Below are 19,744 nucleotides of genomic sequence, written 5' to 3'. Positions count from 1 at the left end.
TAAATTTTCCTCATATTACTAGAAATTCTTTTTTTTTTTTAATTTTATTTATTTATTTATTTTTCCCCCCAAAGCCTCAGTAGATAGTTGTATGTCATAGCTGCTGTATGTGGGACGTGGCCTCAGCATGGCCAGAGAAGCAGTGCGTCGGTGCACGCCCGGGGTCCGAACCCGGGCCGCCAGCAGCGGAGCGCACGCACTTAACCACTAAGCCACAGGGCTGGCCCCTAGAAATTCTTCATAACATAATGTTTGAATTCTGAATCAGTGATACAAATTTAACTTTTACCTCAAGTTATTTCCAACTTCTTACTGTCATTTATAACATTGTGGTGAATGTTTTTGTTTGTTAATCATAAGTAATTACTGAGTATGGTATGGACATTTTCAGACTTTTATACATATTTGTAAACTGTCCACAAAACAGTTATATCAGTGTACATTTTCATCACCAGTTTCGAAAATCTCTGATTTTTTTGCCTGAATTTAGTTATATTTTTTATAATACTTTTTGTCAGAGTCAAGTATTAAAAAATGGTATCTTGGGCCAGTCCAGTGGCATAGTAGCTAAGTTCGTGGGCTCTGCTTTGGCAGCCCGGGGTTCGCAGGTTCAGATCCCAGGTGCAGACATACACACTGCTTATCAAGCCATACTGTGGCAGGGTCCCACATACAAAATAGAGGAAGATGGGCACGGATGTTAGCTCAGGGCCAATCTTCCTCACCAAAAAAAATAAATACATAAAATTAAATTAATTTTTTTTAAGTGTCTTTATTTTTATTTGCATGTCATGAGCATTTCCATCTTTTGCCTAGTTTTGAGAGTAAAATACTGAGCTGCAGTGAGATAATCTTAGAAAAAGTTAGTTCAAATGAGTAAATCATTAAAAATGATGTATACATATCCTAAACATTTATTTTAAACTTGAAATATATATCTGTATATTTCTTTGATTCTGAGTCAAGGCATTTTCTTTGAGAATACAAGTTTGGTGTTTGGGGTGGAATGTCATAAACCACACCCATACGGCACTGTGTATAAGGTCCAATTTCAGTCTCTTTATAATGAGGAGGATAACATTCAAAGCAAGCTGAATGTAGACTTCTAGACTTTTATGCTTTATTTTTTCTAATATTTTGCATGTCTCACGTACATCAAAATTGGCAGATATTTTTAAGTAACTCATCTTTATTTAATGCTTTGGAAGCATTCAACTTTTCATGGAAGCAACAACTCATGGAAGCAACAGTTCTCTTTTGCACTTATTTTTTGTTTTTTAATAAAATGTATCATCATAATTACAAGTTCAACCGATATAAACAGGCTTAGGAACAAACTTGTTTGATTCTTGGTGAACATACATTTCCACTGGTGGAAGCAGAAATGAGAGGTTGTACTAGAGTGTTGCCTACCAGCCAAGAGCACTTAGGGTATTTTACGGAGGGATTTGGGAGCATTGCTTAATCTAACAAATCATTTAAGTGAAAGTTGGTGTTTAACAGACTTGCAGTTCTAATATTCTCTGAAACCAGAATTTACTCATAATAAGGGTAGAAATTAATCTTAAATCCTACTTCTTGCCCTCCCTCTTTCCTTTCTTGAATAATTATTTACTGTGTGCCTTGTGCTGTGCTAGGTGCAACAAATGAAGAGATGAACAACACACGGTTTCTGTTCTCAAGGATTTGAAATCCCAAGAGGGAGACATTGTGTGTGGCTGTCACTATCTGTTTTCTGCTCTAAGTACTAGCCCAGAAGTGTGAGCCACACAGATGTGGAGGACAGAGTGGGATTACTCCACTCAATCTGTCAGGGAGGAAAAACTTCCCCGTGAGGCTTGATCCTAAAGAATGGATAGGAATTAGCTAGGCTTTCAGAAGACAGATATGCATTTTGGGTAGCAGAAATAGCATGTGCACACTTTTTACTAGCAAGATTAGCAATCCTCTGAATGTCTGCTCACCTATTCAAAATTGCCTTACAATTCGTATGTGTATATATTTGTTCATTCATTTATTCATTCCTTCAACAGTGAAACTCTCACCCTGGTCCTCCCCATGCTTTGTGTTAGTGATTATTGTTTTTGAAAAGAACCACATATCTATAAGCAGCAGAAATGGATGAATGCAAAGCAAAATCTTGTGTCCCATCTTCTCTGTCCTTCCCCACTCTCCCTAGAAATGCTATTAATTAACAATTCAGGGAGAGTACAATAATGACCACCATTTGGTGAACAGTTACAATGTACTAGACACTTGCTTAGTGTTTTACACACATTTTCTCATTTATTTTAATCTGTAAGAATTGGAGTCTCCATGTGTAAATAAGGAAACTGAACCTTGGCAAAGTTAAGGAAGTTGCCAAAAGCTTCACTGTTGGAATTGATGAACCAGAATTTGAAGCTGTGTTCCTCTAAGTCAGCAAGTTCCTCTAACTCTTAACCGTTGCACGGAGATATGTGATTATGAGAACGACTTGCTCTAAATCACAGGAGAAAGTTTGGATACTTTTTTCCATAAGGTTCTCCTAGACAATTAGGTTTTAACATGCAAAGATAATTGAAAAATTGTGTTGAGGTTTAATTATGTCATTGATAGTTATGTAACTCATATTAAATTTAAATTATATAAATTCTTACTAGATTATAGTTCCCAAAAGACATGTCAGTTGATCAAAATGCACAGGAAGCGTCCAGCATCCTTGTACCCTCCTTCCATCACTCACCCCACATTTCTCTCTCATTAGTGTATGGATGATTAGCACTCTTACCAATATTGCAGGTCCTTAACAGTCTGCTAAAACGCCCTTCTTATCCAGCCTCCAGTGGATAATCTGATGTCAATCAGCTTTCTGGCAGCAGCTGTCCTTTATAGGCTTGTGCCCTGGCCATCTCCCTTTGCCTAAGCTGCACTCGCAACCCCCAACCCCACACCACTGCCACCCCCACATCCCCTGCCCGAGACACACACACACACATCTCTACTCTCTGGTCTTGTAGAACTCAAAATTCCTTAAATATACGTTTCTTTTAACTGCTGTGCCTTTGCTCTCGCTAGTCCAATGCCTTTCCCACTTATCTTCTGTTGTTGGCCTGGGAAAATCCTGCCTGTAACCTCAAGTGCCCAAATAATGTCGCCTCTGTGAAGCCTGCCCCCTTCTCCAGGAGAGGTCATGTTTATCACTTCCCTTCTGACTCTCAAAGCATTCTGTTTATGTCTTTGGTAGAGCCCTTAATGCATTTAGTCATTGTTCATTTTCTATCTGTTTCGCCTGCTCCAGAATGGGAGCTCCTAGAAGGTTAGATCATTATGAGTTATCTTTTACACTTAGCACCCACATGTAGTAGCTTCTTAATAAATCATACTGAATTGTTACTGATATTGATAATAACCTTTATTAAATGCATCCTATATCTTAGGCACTGTGCTAGACTTTTATACACATTATTTCATTTAATCCTCAAACTCATACTATGATACAGGGACAGTTATTACCCCCATTTTACAAATTAGGAAACTGAAATTAAGGAGACAAAATGACTTGACTAGGATAACACTTGAGGAAGCAAGTGCTGGAGTCAAGATTTGAACCCACGGTGTCTGACTCCAGAACTCATTCTCCTTTATACCAATAGGAACAGTCAATCAAATAAGTTCTCTGGGAAGTTATCAACAACTAGGAGATACATTCTCTATCGAGACCAACCCTGAATGGCTAAAGAGGATGTATCCTGTTGCCAAATGGATGAGTGAAGTCCCTTGGAAAAGGCTTGAGAGTCATTTGAAAAATCTTGTTTGGTCACAAAAAGAGGCTCAAAGCAATCTGCTGGTGATCACTGATAAAAGTCAGGTTCCAAGAATGCAATACCCAGAAAAATAACCCTCACACATTGCTTTTTGCAAAGAGTGAATGAGAAAAAGAGAAAAGGCATTGTTTGGCTGGAGAATGATGTGGATCATCAAATGCCAGAATTACCCTTTTACAAAGGAGAAGACCAAGGTCCAGATTATTAATTAGCTTGCCTCAGGGTACATAGCTAATAACAGAGCTTGGGCTAGAATCCCAATTTTCTGAGTCCCCGTTCCGTGCCCTTTCCACCATAGTGTGCCCTGTATTAGAGTTGCTGTGTTCATGTTTGGAGAAGAAAATGCTAGACCAAGGCAGAAATGAGTCTGTGAGGGAAACAGCTTGATGCTTTTGGAGCTGGTCAGCTTTTGCCTAAGACCTGCTGCCACTTTGGGCTCTCAGTTTGCTCAGAACTAAATACTGCCGGCTGTACAAATAAAAGGCCAGGCTATTATTTAGGCCTCCTAGGTCTGTGCATTCACTTCTCTGCTTGCAAAGGCAAATTATCAGTTCATCTCTGCTGGGCAGTTTGAACATGGGATTATATTAGCTCTTGTCTTAGCCCTTAAACATCTGCTGGTTTGTCTGTTACAATAAATGCACTAGCCTTGCTTTCAGGTTGGGAGAGGAGAGGGAAAAAAAGAAATCTAAATCGATCTCTATCGATGCTGATTTCTAATGCTGTTTCCTTCTGTTTCTTTCAGGGCGACGAGGAAGGACCCAGGTAAGATCACGTTATTGCTGCTTGTCCTCAGAATTGAAGTAGAGTGACATTTGTGGCCTTTTTAATGCCCCATGAAATACAGACAGCCAAGAAACAGCACAGAAAAGGGATCTCCATCTTAAGCCAGGGCTTTGAGGATCTTATTTAGTAAGACTCCCATCTCCCTCCCTATCTGTGCCATTTCCTGCCTATAACCTTCAGATAAAGGTAGACTTTAAAGTACGTAATGACAGTAACTTTGCTTTATTCTTTAGCACATTCAGAATACCTTGTTAAGAAGAGTAGGCATTATATTTGGATGGTAATTAGGCTATCAGGTGGACTGACTAGATAAACTTTTACATTGTTCTTTCTTGATTGGAATTGGATTGCTTTTTTTAATGGACTCTGGATCCAATATTCTTTATTTCTGCCCTCCAACATCTTTGTATCTGACTCAAGGTACCTATATAGTGCATCCTAGGTCATAGGTATATAAAACTTTGTTTAGGGAAAAAAATGCTCCTTTGTGTTCCTCTATCACCACAGGAAGTTTAAAAGTGCATTTCATTATTGCCCCACTTTTGCAGTCAACCTGGACTTTGGTTTACTTAGCTTTGCTGCTCAGGCTGTGAGAACAGGCTCTAGGAAACGCTGCAGCTGTGCCATCAACACAGTCGAGGGGCGTCTGTACAGAAAGTAAAATGCAGTGTCCAGATGGGCCCCCTCTGTCACATAGGATCAAGGACTGTTAAGGCTGGGAGGTATCAGGAAGGTCATGCAGACCACTGCTATTCAAACTTTAGTTTTAGCAGAAGCACCTTTTTTTCAAATGGGCTTTAACTAGAACTCCAATGTATAAAAAGCAGTTTTTGGGGCTGGCCCCATGGCGTAGCGGTTAAGTGCATGAGCTCCGCTGCTGGCGGCCCGGGTTCGGATCCCAGGCGTGCACCAATGCACCGCTTCTCCGGCCATGCTGTGGCGGCATCCCACATAAAGTGGAGGAAGATGCGCACGGATGTTAGCTCAGGGCGTCTTCCTCAGCAAAAAGAGGAGGATTGGCATCGGATGTTAGCTCAGGGCTGATCTTCCTCACACACACACAAAAAAGCGGTTTTTGTCTGGATAAAGTTGGGGGCCACATCCACTAGTGAACCTTTTCTCTTCATTACAGTAGACGCTGAGGGGCTTCTGCAGAAACCTAAAGTTCCTCAGAACTCAGTTTGAAAATTGCTTATCTATTTCAAGTTTCTGATTGAAAGAAGCTAAATGAATTATCCAGGGTTACCTTACTGGAGCCAGGATGTGGCCCTTCTTTGCTTTTATTTGCAAAGCAACAAATACTGTTCCTTCTTTTTTCATTCTCCCTCCCCATATCCTGAGCCCCTTTCTTAGTGCCAAATGTTATCCCACATCTACATCTCCTGGTGCTTCCCTCCCTTGGGAACTGTGGTTCTCAGCCTAGATCTAGCTCCTTGTCTACTGTGGCTAAAGTCACAGGCACCCTGCTTTAAACCTGCAGAGCCTCAGGGAATCCCTTCAAACCCCATCTTCTAGCAATTCTCAGGAGCAGGCTCCTTCTGTGTTACGTTCATTTCTTTCCTTCCTTCCTTCCGTCCTCCCTCCCTCCCTTTCTTTTCTTTTCTTATGACCCTACCATGTGTTGGGCGCTGTGCTATATATACACTGGGTGTATAGTGATAACTCAGACAGACATGGCCCCTGCCCTCGTGGATCCTAAGTGTAGTGGGAGAGATGAGCATATAACCAGGCACTTATACCGTGGGAGAAGTGCTATGATTAAGGGAAGTTTAGGCTGCTTTAGAAAGGGCTCCTAAGTCAGTCTTTGGGGATAAGGGGAGGCTTACCAGAAAAGGTTATATGTAAACAGATGTCTGAAAGATGAGAGGGCAGGCAAAGGAGGAACAGGGGTAGAGTTGTTCTAGGTAGAGGGAACAAGTCATGTAAAAGCTCCAGACAAGAGAAGAGTGGAGGAAAGAAAGCAGAGTCCAGATTATTTAGGGCCTTATAGGCCTCCTTAAGGTGTCTGAGTTCTGTCCTGCAGGTGGTGGGAAGGCATTAAAGAATTTTCAACAAGAATTAACCTGAGTAGATTTGCATTTTGGAAGTCTCCCCTGCCTGTAGAATGGAAAATGAATTGGAAGTGGGTCAACACTAGAGCCTGGGAGACTAGTTAGACTAGGCTAGTGATGATGGAAGCCTAAATCAACATCTCTAGTTATTGACCAAGTTTTCACTGTTTTGCACAGGCCTTTGGTTTAGATAAACTGTTTAAATTATCTCCTTGACGCTCCACCTCTTCTGTTCTCAAGACTAGCTCTAGCTGTTTAGAGAAGCCCTAGACCTTCTTCTTCCCCAGAAAGAGAGTTCAAACAAGACCAGTATAAAGAAAACACCTTGGCAGATATAATGTGCGGACTCCACAGGGTAGAAATGGCATTTCTGTCTTGAGTGAGCCTGCTTAGGATGGACACACTCATCTTATATTTATGGCCACATGTCAGAGTCATGTTGATTAGAAGAATACAGGGACCTCATGAAGAGATTAATTCCCTTCCAAAGATACTATTCAGTGTGGGATACTGGCTTTATAGTTTAATTGCAGATACCTTAATGTCATTTTGACAAAATAGTGGTGAAGCCTAGAGTTTCTTTACTAGTAACCAAGATGTCAGTCTGTCTTCCTCGAGCCAGGCTGCCATGGATATCAGCAGGGATTCTGTTGGACTGGGACTTGACAGAACCCTTTTTTGGTACAATGAGCACTTGAAGAGCAAGTTCCAATTTGGCAGAAAGAGGAAACAGGAGTCAAATTTTCTTTTTAACCTTTAAATTCGTACTTACTGATTCCATTCAGTTTGTGTTGAACTACCATTTGGCTCAGTTTATTCCAATTAACACTTCAGGGCCGGTAGCCTTTGATCTGAAATTTCTCTCATTTATGATATACACTTTACCATCTCAATAAGCCAAACACAGTTTTATTCCAAAGGCTTCTGTATTGCTGACAGTATTAAATGAGAGTTTGCTGCATAAGGGTGACAGAAAGGAAGTGTGGGTCTGCCTGCTCAGGGAATGAAAGAGAAATGACTCTGGAGACCCTGTGTTCCAGGTCTGCTTGGATTATTAGAGCTGTGTCTCCTTCGCTAGCGTCCTTTCCACCCAGCCACTTCCCCATTGTCTGCACAGAAGTCCAGGAAGAAGTGGATTCCCATCACTCTCCATGGTGGCAGGAACAAAGGAGAATTCCTGTCCTATTGAAACATATTTCTCTGTAATAGATTTATGTCTTCCTCCCTTCCTATCAGCTGGAATCTCCCTGCCTTCTTTCCTCTTTTCAGTTTTGACTTTCCAAGCTGTTTGACGTGAGGTGGCCAAATATTTGTGCTTTTGGTCGTGTCTCTTCCTTGCCCTGAATTTTATTGTGTGGTTGTCCTGCTAATTAACAACAATAATAATCATAGCTACCATTTATTGAAGGTTTACTATGTACAGTGTTTTATATATATTCTCATTTAATCCTCATGTAAAGCTATGATGTGGTTATTATCCCACCTGTAAAATGAGCAAATTCATGCTCAGAAAGATTAACTTGCCTGAGATCGCACAGCTAGTAAGTAGTGGAGCTACGACTTGAATCTAGTCTGGCTTCAGGGCTCATGCCCTCAGCCACCATTCGGGCTGTCTCCAAGACGCCAGCGCACTTCTCTCCGTGACCCTGAATGAAAGCCAAAGGATTCATACCACTCCTCAGAGGATCACTCTGGTCTTGTTCCTCTAACCTGGGAGTTCTTACTTGTTTTGACACTGAATTGCTGTGGCCTCTGTTTTCTGCAAGCTACTTCTTCTCTCCTTAGCCTGTCATTATGAAGGGATATTTCTTCATCTCATCCTCACAGAGTGTCCTCTGAGGGTCAGCAGCAAAAGGGGTGCTTTTAGACTCCCTGGGGAGCAGGCAACCAAGCCTTCCTTTGACCCCACAGAATGAGCTGTCTATTGCCCCTCCATCTGGTAGTTTACTCTTCAGATCCATGATACAGTCATATAGATGGCAAAGATTCTTGGAGGGCTTGGAGGAACAAAAGTCCTAATATGTAGAACATGGATATTAACCACTGTGGAGTCATCTTTTAAGAGGGTGTCTTTGAAGCCCAGAGTGATTTTTTTTTTCAAGCAAAAAAAGCAATTTACACTTTGGGCAGCAATTTTCTGTCTTCTCTGTGCTATTATGGGAGATCTTGTGTTCACTCCCTCATAGATTGGCTCCTTCTCTACTCCTGCCGGAGCCTGCTGAGAAGTAATATATATTCGAGGAGAGGCGGTGGCTATGGGATCTGCTGCCTTGAAAGCTGTTGTGTAGGGGAAGGAAGTCAGAGAGGGAAGGACCCTTAAACTCTGTGCTCAGAGGAGAAAGGAGTAAGATCAGTATTAAATTTTGATTTGCTATTGAGATTTTCTGTAATTTTTTTAAACTAAGAGGAAAATGGCTTTTTAATAGTAACAGCACTTATGTAGAATTGTTCATCCTCAGAGTTGGCTCGTATTCAGGCACAAAGCTCCTGCTGAGATCAGTGTGAATCTGAGCCGTGCTGATTCTGTGATCAAGCAGGCAGTGAGTTCTGAAGGAGCAGAGACTCAAGGAGAGAGTCTGCAGACCTGCCTTCTCCTCTTGGTCTGCTTAGGACTGGCTGTGTGACCTGGGGCAAGTCACTTAACTCTTTGCCTCTTTATAGTCTGGTTTTTTCCCTAGAAATGTGAACGTTTCTTTCCGCTACTCCCCACCCAGTTTTTTGGGATGTAGCTGTGTGGAGGAATACAGTTTTATATCAAATAGGGAGTGGAAAGAATCTGCTTATAGATTCTGTAATTTGGTAGTTTGGTTTTTTTTTTAATCTTCTCAATTTTGTTTCTTTAAAATTTTCCTTGGGGCTGTGTACTAGGCACTCTTTTTCCCCCTCTAAAATAATAACCCTATATTCTTAGATAACGGCATTTCTCTTCCTGATGACGTAGTTTATAGTGAGAAGAGGGGACAAAGTCAGGAATACACAGGTTTCTTTTGTCCTCTGATTGCAAATTCGTGGTTTGGTTTCTGCATTAGCTTCATTTCAAAAGACCTCACTGGAAGCTAGAGAAAATGGCTCTGATATTTGTGACATGAAATGAAATTATCAGGGCTGCTTATTGTACAGAAGTGAGGGTCCATCCTCTAAGTTGGCCTTCAGCAGAGTCTCTCTTACGTGTCACATTTCCCTGTTACAGAGCCTGTACTGACTTTGTTTTCCCCTGCTGATGTGGGTTGTTTATCCTCTACTCACCCAGATGGGATGAACCATGCTATGCATTGTGCTGCCTATCTATAATAAAAGCAAGCCTCCTTGCTAAAGTAATTGATTTTCAGATATTTGCCCATAAGATTCACAATTTTATTTTATCTTGTGCTTATAGGTATAAAATCAAAAAATCCATTCACAGCTGGGAAAATCACCCAAGGTGCCTCTAGCTTATTCCTTCTGCCTCACGTTGGAAATGCTGGCCAGGAGCAGCCTGTGTTCTGACACACTACCTGCCTCTTCTGGCTTCCTAATGCTAAGAAAAAGGGCGCTGTAGCAAGGGACCTGGATGTCACGTTGCAAGCTGTGGTTTTACGTTAATCAACTTTTGTTTGCCATCCAGTATAGTAGTTACAGTGCCTGGCAGGCTAACCTTGTTTGTGTCTTTGACCTCAGAGCTTATCAGGATAACATTCACCTCTAGGAGCTCTGTTCTCTAATCTCTTAAGCAAGAAAGATTGCAGAGGAATTCTTCATTTGTTCACAGACATTTTCAACTGCTTCTATGTTGCCAGGCCCCTTGCTAGACCTCAGAGATGTGAAGATGATAAAGACTTTGTTCTTGCATTTAAAGATCTCAAAGTCTACTTTGAAAGAGAGAACTAAATAAACAGTTTTAATTTCACATTTAAGTGCAATATAATTATAATTATAAATTATTATAGAGAAGTATTGATTGAATGCCAACTATATGCAGAAAGTATTTTAACCATTTACATGTATCATCTCATTTATTACTCAAACAGCCCTAATAAATGGTTAAAACATTATTTCTCATCTGAGATGAGAAAACTGAGTTATAGAGAGGTTATCCATACACAAGATCACACAGCTAAAAAGTGGTAGAGCCGGCATTCAAACTCAAGTAGTCTGCTCAAGAATGCAGGCTCTTAACCACTGCACTGTAATGATTCTCTATAATAAATATGTTGGATGTAGAATAGGCTAAAACTAACTCAGAATAGAGAATCAGAAAAGATAGCATTTGTGTTGGACCTTGGAGGATGGGTAGGGATAGGCACTTCCAGATAGAAAGGATCCAAGCAGAGAGACAATCATGTCTGAAGGCTCAGAGGAGTGAGAAAGCACGTGCTGTGTGGGGAATGGTGAGTGACTGCGTGACTGGACTGTGGCAGCGAGGAGACTAAAAGGTGGATGAGTCCACTTTGTCAAGAGTCTCGTATGCCATGTTGACGTACCAAAAGGTTTGTACCATTTCCTGTTAGATTTTACCTCTTGACTACAGCATTGTTCTATCTACAGGAGAAATGGATGGACTTTTGAATCTTAGGGGTTTCTTGCTGTAGTCACATCTCATGATTTGTTATGGATAAATTGTTTGCTTTCTTTATGCCTCAGTTTCCCCATTAAATAGCACATCCTATTATACTTAAAGGATAAATATGCTATGAAGCATTGAAAGTATTCTCCTTTTGGGTTTCTTCTTTCAGATGGAAAAACAAGCAACTGAGATGAAGTAGTTGTAAAAGGAAATCATTTGTTTGATTTGTGTCTTATTTATACCTCTATTTTGACAGCTCCTGCCTTCCTCTGCCTTCAAATCACATTTGGAAGGTAGTTATCTAGTTTCTTCTGAATTAATGGAGAAAAGGAATACTACAGCACCAACATTTTCCGCATAGATTTAAGGCTATAGATGTTTTTTAAAAGCTAGTCAAAGAATTAAGTTGATGTCACATTTGTCCCTGAGTTAGATTCGATGCTAAAGAGTCTGGCTGGAGCCTAGTTTTCTTCTTCCTTGTTTGTCTTCATAGCCATTTTGGACTGGATCTAAGCATAATAGATGTTAGGAGGTCACAAAACTCCACTCTGTGTTTTAAGAATAACTAAATTTGATGTCATTAGTTATGCCCCCCCCCACCTGTGGCAGCCACAGCAAAATTGTTGTTAGTGATGTCTTTTCATTTTAGGACAAACCTGCTGGTCTCTAGCATCTTCTCTCTTCCTCCCAGTGAGAGGCAGGCAAGAGGTTAAAAATTCCATTTTCCCAACAGCTTCCAAGGATCCTTCCTTTTTTTGTAAGCTCTGTCTGTCTGAACTGCATTTACCTCTTTACCCAGAAACCCACAGCAGACATCTGTAATAGATGCTGGGAGCAGAAGCTGGTACATTTTTTGTTGTTGTTTTGGTTTGTTTTTTTCTTTTCAAGATAGTATAAAGTTTAGAGTCAATGAGTACATGTTCCTTTAAAATTAGAACTGCAAGGAGGTAGCTTCAGAACTTTAAGAAAGATGGCCAAAGGCTGAGATAGAACTGGGGTACCCTAAATGGTGAGGTCTTTACCAAGGACCAGTATTCCTGTGCCTGTGCTTGTTTGCACTCAGGACCTAACTGTGAGTGGTTGTAGGTTCATAAAAGAAATACTTCCTTATCCATAAGCAGGGGTGTCAGGGAAGAAAAACATTTCTTTATATAAGTGCCTCATTCCCCCCACTCCTTAGCACCTCTACCAGTTGTTCTCCATAGGTTGCAGTGTGGTTGTAAAATGGAAAAGCATTTTGTTTCCTTGGTGAGTACATGTCTCCTTCCCCTCTGGTTCCATCAATTCTATTTAAAAGAAAGTGAGATTGAGCATGAGAAAAACAGTACAGAGAGGGAGGAGCTGACAGAATTGCAGCGAAGGTAGGGAGAGAAGCATTTCTCAGCTGCCCCCGGCTGCTAAATGCATCTTGATCTAGATGCTGTGGGGCAGCCTGCCATGTTATCCCACCTGCACAGGTACTGCCACTCAGACAAGGACCAGTTAAAACTGACCACGCTGCTGACTGGCCTGACTTTCATGGCTGTCCAGGATCACCTGCTAAACAGCAGTAATAGTGTAACCTGCTTGTGTGTTGAACATTCAGTGGGAGCTGGACCTGCATGTATTATTTCAAAGCTTTAAAACAACTCAGTGAGGTAGAGCTATTCTAATCCTCTTTTTACAGATGAGAAAATTGATATTATAGGGAATAGGTAATTAAGCCATGGTCACACAGTTAGAAAGTGACTCAACCAGGATTAGAACCCAGATCTATCAGGCTTAAAATTCTGTGCTTTCAACCACCACGCTATACTGCCTTTCTCGGGAGTTGGAAGATTCAGATCTTCCAACATCTTGGCTGGGAATAGGTAAAGTGAATGGAGGGGATTGTGACAAGCCAACAGGGATTTCGCATTTTTTTCAGAAAAATTTTTTCACTTTCTTTGTTGAATGCCAGCAAGCAGTTTGTTTGAGACAGAAGTTGATGTGGAGCTTGCCAGGAAAATGCCTAAGGTGGAGTGAACAGGAACTTCTCCCCACAGACAGGTAAACATTAGTTTACTCCCTGTTTTTTGTGGAGCCAGCAACTGCCATTGCCTCTTCTGAAAGAGCCACTATTCACCCAGTGGCAGGTGCAGGCCAACTGTTGTCATGGCAACGTCAGGAAAGGCAAGCAGTTTAATTCCAGAACTGATAATTAACTAGGGGATGGGGTGGGGGTGGGGAGAGAAATGGGATTATTGTTTCAGGAGGGAAAACTTAGCAATTACCAGCAAGCTGCATAGATGAAAAGGCCAGGCACAGATGCTCCAACCCAGCAAGCCCCTAGAACTCAGCATTCATCCCCTCTGGTTAGGTATTTCTGAAAAACTAAAATGAAGGGTCGAATCCCTGGCCAACCAAGACTCTTGAAGGTACTAAATGAAGAAAGAGGAATGTTGCATAGGCTATGAAAAGAAATGCAGGGGGCCAGATGAATGACTACCCTACATGACATCACCCAGCCAGGAGCAATCCAGAAATGCTATCTAAACTCTATAGGGAGAATTTGTGCTTGGGGATAAAACAGGACCCACGAAGCATACCTGTTGTGAGGTTCTAGTTCTGTGGATGGAATCGAGGAGAGTGGCTTGTTAGAAAGAAAATAAGGGGGCCGGCCCCGTGGCTTAGCAGTTAAGTGCACGCGCTCCGCTACTGGTGGCCCAGGTTCGGATCCCGGGTGCGCACTGACGCACCACTTATCTGGCCATGCTGAGGCGGCGTCTCACATACAGCAACTAGAAGGATGTGCAACTATGACATACAACTATCTACTGGGGCTTTGGGGGAAAAAAGGAGGAAGATTGGCAATAGATGTTAGCTCAGAGCCAGTCTTCCTCAGCAAAAAGAGGAAGATTGCCATGGATATTAGCTCAGGGCTGATCTTCCTCACAAAAAAAAAGAAAGAAAATAAAAGGAAGACTTATAGAGGTGATGAACTTGTTAGGGTACTTGATCTTCATGGCTGTTAGTCTGTTATCCCCTCAGAGATTGTAATTAAAAAAAAATGTAAGCTAAGCATTCCACATGGATTATCTATCTCATTTAATCCTTACAACCACCTAGGATGAAGGTGCTATTATTCTTCTTATATCAAATTTAGATATGTTCAGTACCTTGCCCAAGGTCACAGAGCTAGTAAGTCAGTGTACTGAATCTTACTATCCTATTGATTTCACGAATAAAATAGAATCTATACTACTATATAGGGAAGTCATGGTTCCAATCTAGAATAAAATTAGACTTAAGTAGATATTTTTACATTATCTACAATAACAAGGAAAATAATATTTCTTCTAGTAGAATAAGGGAAGCTACAAAATAGAAACTACCAAGTTAGCAATATTGGAGAATGTCCTATCATGCTTTTGAGATCTGTCAGACTCATAGCTCATAGATTAACCCTGTGTCCTAAGCCCTGATCAGGTGAATAAATGTGAGTCATGATTCCTTCCTAACTTGTTCTATGTCTCAGGGTGGGTTAAGGCTTGGAAGAGGATGTGACTTGGTGACATTACACCGTGCGAAGAGACTGTCCAAAACTCCTATCATGATATGTTTTAACCAAACTTCTATGGTTTATGTATTTTTCTTGGGAGAAATGCCATAGTGTATAGCAAGACTTCCTTGTATTCCAGTGTGTGTGTGTGAGTGTGAGAGAGAGAGAGAGAGAGAGGGAGAGAGAGAGATTTTACTTTAAAACAGTGAGTCTCGGTGGGAGGAGAAACAGCCTTCCCTCAGCAGTATTTACAGAGCACCTACTCTGCTCTAGGTGTTGTCTTTAGTGCTAAGAGTACAGTTTTCAACACAAGGATCAAGGTCCATGCCCTCAAAGAGCTTACATTCTACAGTCTCAAGTTAAGGATTGAAGCATGTAAATGGTATATAATTTAAAAACACATTTTAAAGAAACCCATTTTCTCTCTTAAAAAACTATTATAGGAAATAAAACTGGCCCAGTCCTTCTGGCTAGTAGGAAGATATGCAGAAGATAGAATAAAAGAGAAGTATAATCACTACTTAAAACTATGAGCTTCCCCTCGATTTTCCAGAGATTTGACAATCTAATAAGTTGATGTTGCCTTTGCAAGTGAAACAATTAATATCAAAATTTGGGAGCTCGACTGACACAGTAATTACGCTGGAAAATGTAATTTTGCTTGCATAATAGAGGTAGGATTATTTCAAGGAGATCTCATTAATGTGCTATTCATCAACAAAGAGCAGTGTAACCTTTCTCTTATTAGATTAGTGCAGGGTCATGATGCAAAGGGCCGTTAGAATAATTCTCAGTCTTTTGTTCTAAGAAAATAAATTAAGCGCTGTCTAGAAGCCTAGATATGGAAATTGAAGTCATTGAAGACAGAAAAACAGTGTGGCCACTCATTCTGAAATCAACATAACTTTCTTTCATTTCTGCAAGTTTCATTCCTTTACCCATTTATATAGCACATTTTGTCAAGTGTCTACTATGTGCCAGGCAGTGCTAGGTGTTGGAGCTATAGTAGAAATCAAAACCAAACACCGACCTTGTTTCAGGTGCTTACCATATAGTGGTTGGTCTCTCCACATTTCAGGGGCATACATCCATTCTGTGTATGCTCAACTCTCCACAAGCTTGAAGAATCAGCAGCCTGCTAAAAAGATACATGTCATGTGCAGTTATAAATGGAAACCTTCCAGTGCAGGGCTTCGCAAGGATATTAGACTGAACACTGAACAATGTGAGTTGTTGACTTACTCTTCTAAACCCAGGTTCCATGATCCAATAAGTTTGGCAAATGCTGCTTATTTACCCACCTCTTGGACTCCCACAAGTACCATGGTATAGTTAAAGCTTTGAGCAGCCCTGTGATAAGGAGATCTATTTCCTCTTTTAACCCAGCATTCCCAAACTTATTGACTATAGGCTCTTTTACCCCCGTCACATAAATATCCTTTAGAAACAGTGTTCTTCAACTGGAGGAATGTGGCTCATTCTCCACTGGACACTGAGACCTGTTGCTCTTGATATGCCATCCAGAAAGAGGGTATAAGAAACATAAAGCAATATAGTTAGAGTCCACATCTCTTAGGTTGAAATTTTGTCCTCATTGTACTTTACGTCAAATAACTTGGACTTCTGAACCACTTCTCCACTATCATTGATGTAATTTATTTCCAATACAGTTGGAAGTGTAGCTATCAGGGATACAAATAATTGAAGCTGAGACACATTCTTGGGAAAAGGAAGCCTAGAGAGGGCCACTGGGATATTTTTAAAAATTGACATGACAAAAAAATCAAACATGGATGTCCATAATTCCATTCAAAAAAGAAGATATCCATCATAAATAAATTTTTTTGTTCTTTTCATCTTAATAATGTAATTCTTTTGCTTTTTAACAATTAAAAAGTTGTGGTACCAATGTATACCAAACACCCAACACGTTGCCTGGTACGGAGCAGATGCTCAAATATTGGTTGAATGAATGAGTGAGTCAGACAATGACAAGGAACATTGCTAAAGACAAAGCAATGCAGAAAATGCAGAAGGTTATCAGGTTGGGAGGGCCCAAGAAAATAATATATAAAAAAATATTTTGCAAACTGTTAAGTGCTGCATCTAAGGAATAGTTGTGTTTTTTTCCACTAATGATCATGGAAGTACTCAACAGTCTATCGGTCAGAAATTTCCCTGATATGACCAAGCCCTTAATGCCAAATGGGTTATACACTGGGATGGCAGTATTCTGACTTAAAGGCCAAGAGAGGAAGTCAATGAGACCAGGATGTCAGGCCTTCAGTACAACATCTCTGTCCCTCCATTTTCTCATTAATCATCTAGGGGCAATAGCACCCACTCTGTCTGTATTAAGGATCAAGTGAGATAATCTATGTGAATGATAGTATGTAAGAAATGTAAATGATGCTCTATACCCTTCAAAAGTATAAAGCACCAAACAAGTGAAATAGGATTGGATGATAGAAAGTTAAGTCTTTTTATAATGGTATTTGTTAAGACATAATTGTATTTACAACCTGAGGTTCATATATGAGTCATTTAAACAAATATTTACCAGAAATAACAAAGGAAACAAGAAAATTGACTTGATTCAGCACCTTTACAATTTGCAGGGTGCACACAGACGTCTCATTTCCTTATCCTAACAAACCTGAGAGGTGGTTTTGCTCTCCCCATATTACATAGGTAAGAAATTGAATGAGAATAAGTGACTTGTCTAAGGTTGCCCAGCGAGAGCTAGAAGTGATGAGAGTCAGGACTTGAAGTAAGGCCTTATTGTTCTACGTCCAGTGCCCATGCCCTCATAGCTCCTTTTGTACAGAACATAACTCTTTGTTTTCTCCTCCCTCTCCCACATGCTTCTACCCTTGACTTCTCCTTCTCAGTAAATGGCATCATTGTGTCTCGGGCTGATAACCTAAGAGTCAGTGTCTCTCTCTTCTTCACATTTCATACCCAAGTAACCAGTAAATCCTGTCAGATTTAGGCTCAAGTATACATCAAATCCAAGGACTTCTCACCACCACCAGCCCACCACCCTGGTCCAGACCACATAATTTCTCTCCCAGAATCCTGCTGTCTTCCCCTGTTGGCACTCTTACTCATCCTTACCCCCTCTACCCCCATTCCCCCCATTCCATTCTTCACATAGATGCTAGAATGATCTTTTAGGATACAAAGAAGATCATGTAATTCTTCCATTCCAAATGCTCCAGCATGAATTATATCATGTCTGGAATTTGGTTCAGAATAACCTGGGGGGAGGGGGGCCTATAAAGTCACACAAGATGCGGCTCCCACCCACCTCTCCATCCTCATGCCTGCCATTCACCCCATTACTCACTTCAGCCACAGTTCCTACTTCAGGGCCCTCGTGCTTGTGTTCCCTTCTGCCTGCATGTTCGTCCCCAGATCTTCACATGGCTCACTCGCTCACTTTATCTAGGCCTCTGCTGAAATATTACCTCTTGAGACCTTCATTCCTTACCCTACTTCAGTTTTCTGCATATACTTGTCACTACATGAAAATGTGTTATGTATTTAACTCATTATTTTCTTTCTTCCCCACTAGAAGATAAGTATAATGAGAGTAAAAGCTTTGTTTTTTTCACCACTATATTCTCAGTGCCTAGAACATCATAGGCACACAGTTAATTTTTTGAATAAATAAATAGCTATGCAAAACCCCTTCTCTCAGTTGTGGAGAGACCCCTGGTTGGGAACAGGAAAACCTTAGACTCATTTGATTGCATTCTCAGTCTGTTACCTTGTGCAGGTCATTTACCTTCAGCCGCTGTTTGTGAGCCTGCTTTTGGTGTTAACAAAACTCCTCAAAATGGGGATAATTAGGTGATAGAATTCAGAGGGGGGAGGAGATTAAATCAGCAAATGTTCATGAGTCCTTTGAAAATAGTAAGGTGTTACAGACATGGAAGAGAAAGCCTATATGTGACTTTTGGAGCCTAAACCCCTCAAGGGCAGCACTGGTAGGGTATTTATACCAATCCATTTCTTCAGTGTTTTTCTGCAGCTCTGTACCCCTAAGGCTTGGCAGAGACTTGACTCTGGCAATGTTAGAATCATAAGCCTAGCCCCTTGCGCTCATCCTCAAACCCTAACCTAAAGAACAGCTTGCCCAAGCCATATGGTTCCCAAATGACTATGTGAAATCATTCTTATGCATCATAATTTTTGCTAAGAACCAACTAATATTAAAGTATCTAGGGGTGTTTCACTTAGACAGGGCTGCCTTAATGATAGGAAGGTCTTCTCTTGATTATTCTCAATCTTGTTTTGTTTCTCAGAACCTGCCACATTGTGTTCAGATGAATGAATAACAAGTCATTACTCAAACCAGATCTAAGCTTAGTGCTGTTTGAAATGAGAAAGCCTCATCCTTTGCAGTTGCCAAATTGATTTAAAGGAACTGACCCTCCTCTCGTGAACACTGTGTGTCCCTTAGGTGATCAGAACTCCTTTCAGAGATTATGCTCTTTGCTCTCTTCTGCCCCTGGCCTCTCAGCCTCTGTGGGGTCTTAGTAGTTCCAACTTCCTTCTCCCCATACCTCACCTAAGGAGCCATCTTGCTTACCCTTTGACCAATCTAGGCACTCGTCACTCGGAAACATTGCTTCCTCAATAGAAGCTGACAGGTAATGCAGTGAAAATTCTGGTTGCTGTAAGTTGTGTTGACACTTTTAGCGTGGATCCTACAGCAATGAACTTCCTTAACAAATAAGTAAAATCTAGTCGTTCACACAAAAGAGGGACAGGGAGGTGGTTTCTTCGTGAAGAGGAGGCACTGAACTGTTCTAAGAGCCTAACCTGCTGCTGCCTCTGCTCCCAGGTAGAGGGGAGGGAAGTAGGGGGTAGGAGCTGTTACCGGCTCCTGGAGGCAACTCGATGGCTGAGACAGATTGTGTACCGAGCAAGTTTCAGTAGAGGAGGCCGCGGCTCAAGTGTGGGGCTGAGGGTCCTGCCTTCCTGCCTCCACTTTAGGGCCTTTAGTTCTTCCTGAATTGAGTCAAATTAC

At 41.1% G+C, this 19,744-nt stretch overlaps 1 protein-coding gene across 2 annotated transcripts in view; it reads left to right on the top strand.

Annotated features, from left to right (window-relative positions):
- TRIM44 (tripartite motif containing 44) overlaps window positions 1-19,744 on the top strand; it is a 110,422-nt gene that overhangs the window by 57,076 nt on the left and 33,602 nt on the right. For both annotated transcript variants that reach the window (XM_058527144.1, XM_058527145.1), the window contains exon 4: window positions 4,552-4,571. In XM_058527144.1, the coding sequence (XP_058383127.1) occupies window positions 4,552-4,571 (20 nt within the window). The remainder of the gene's footprint in view (window positions 1-4,551; window positions 4,572-19,744) is intronic.

The sequence above is a fragment of the Diceros bicornis genome, chromosome 31, assembly GCF_020826845.1.
Source record: "Diceros bicornis minor isolate mBicDic1 chromosome 31, mDicBic1.mat.cur, whole genome shotgun sequence".
Taxonomy (NCBI): Eukaryota; Metazoa; Chordata; class Mammalia; order Perissodactyla; family Rhinocerotidae; genus Diceros; species Diceros bicornis.
The sequence above is the reverse complement of the archived record's forward strand: the minus strand, read 5'-3'. Positions and strand labels throughout refer to the sequence as shown.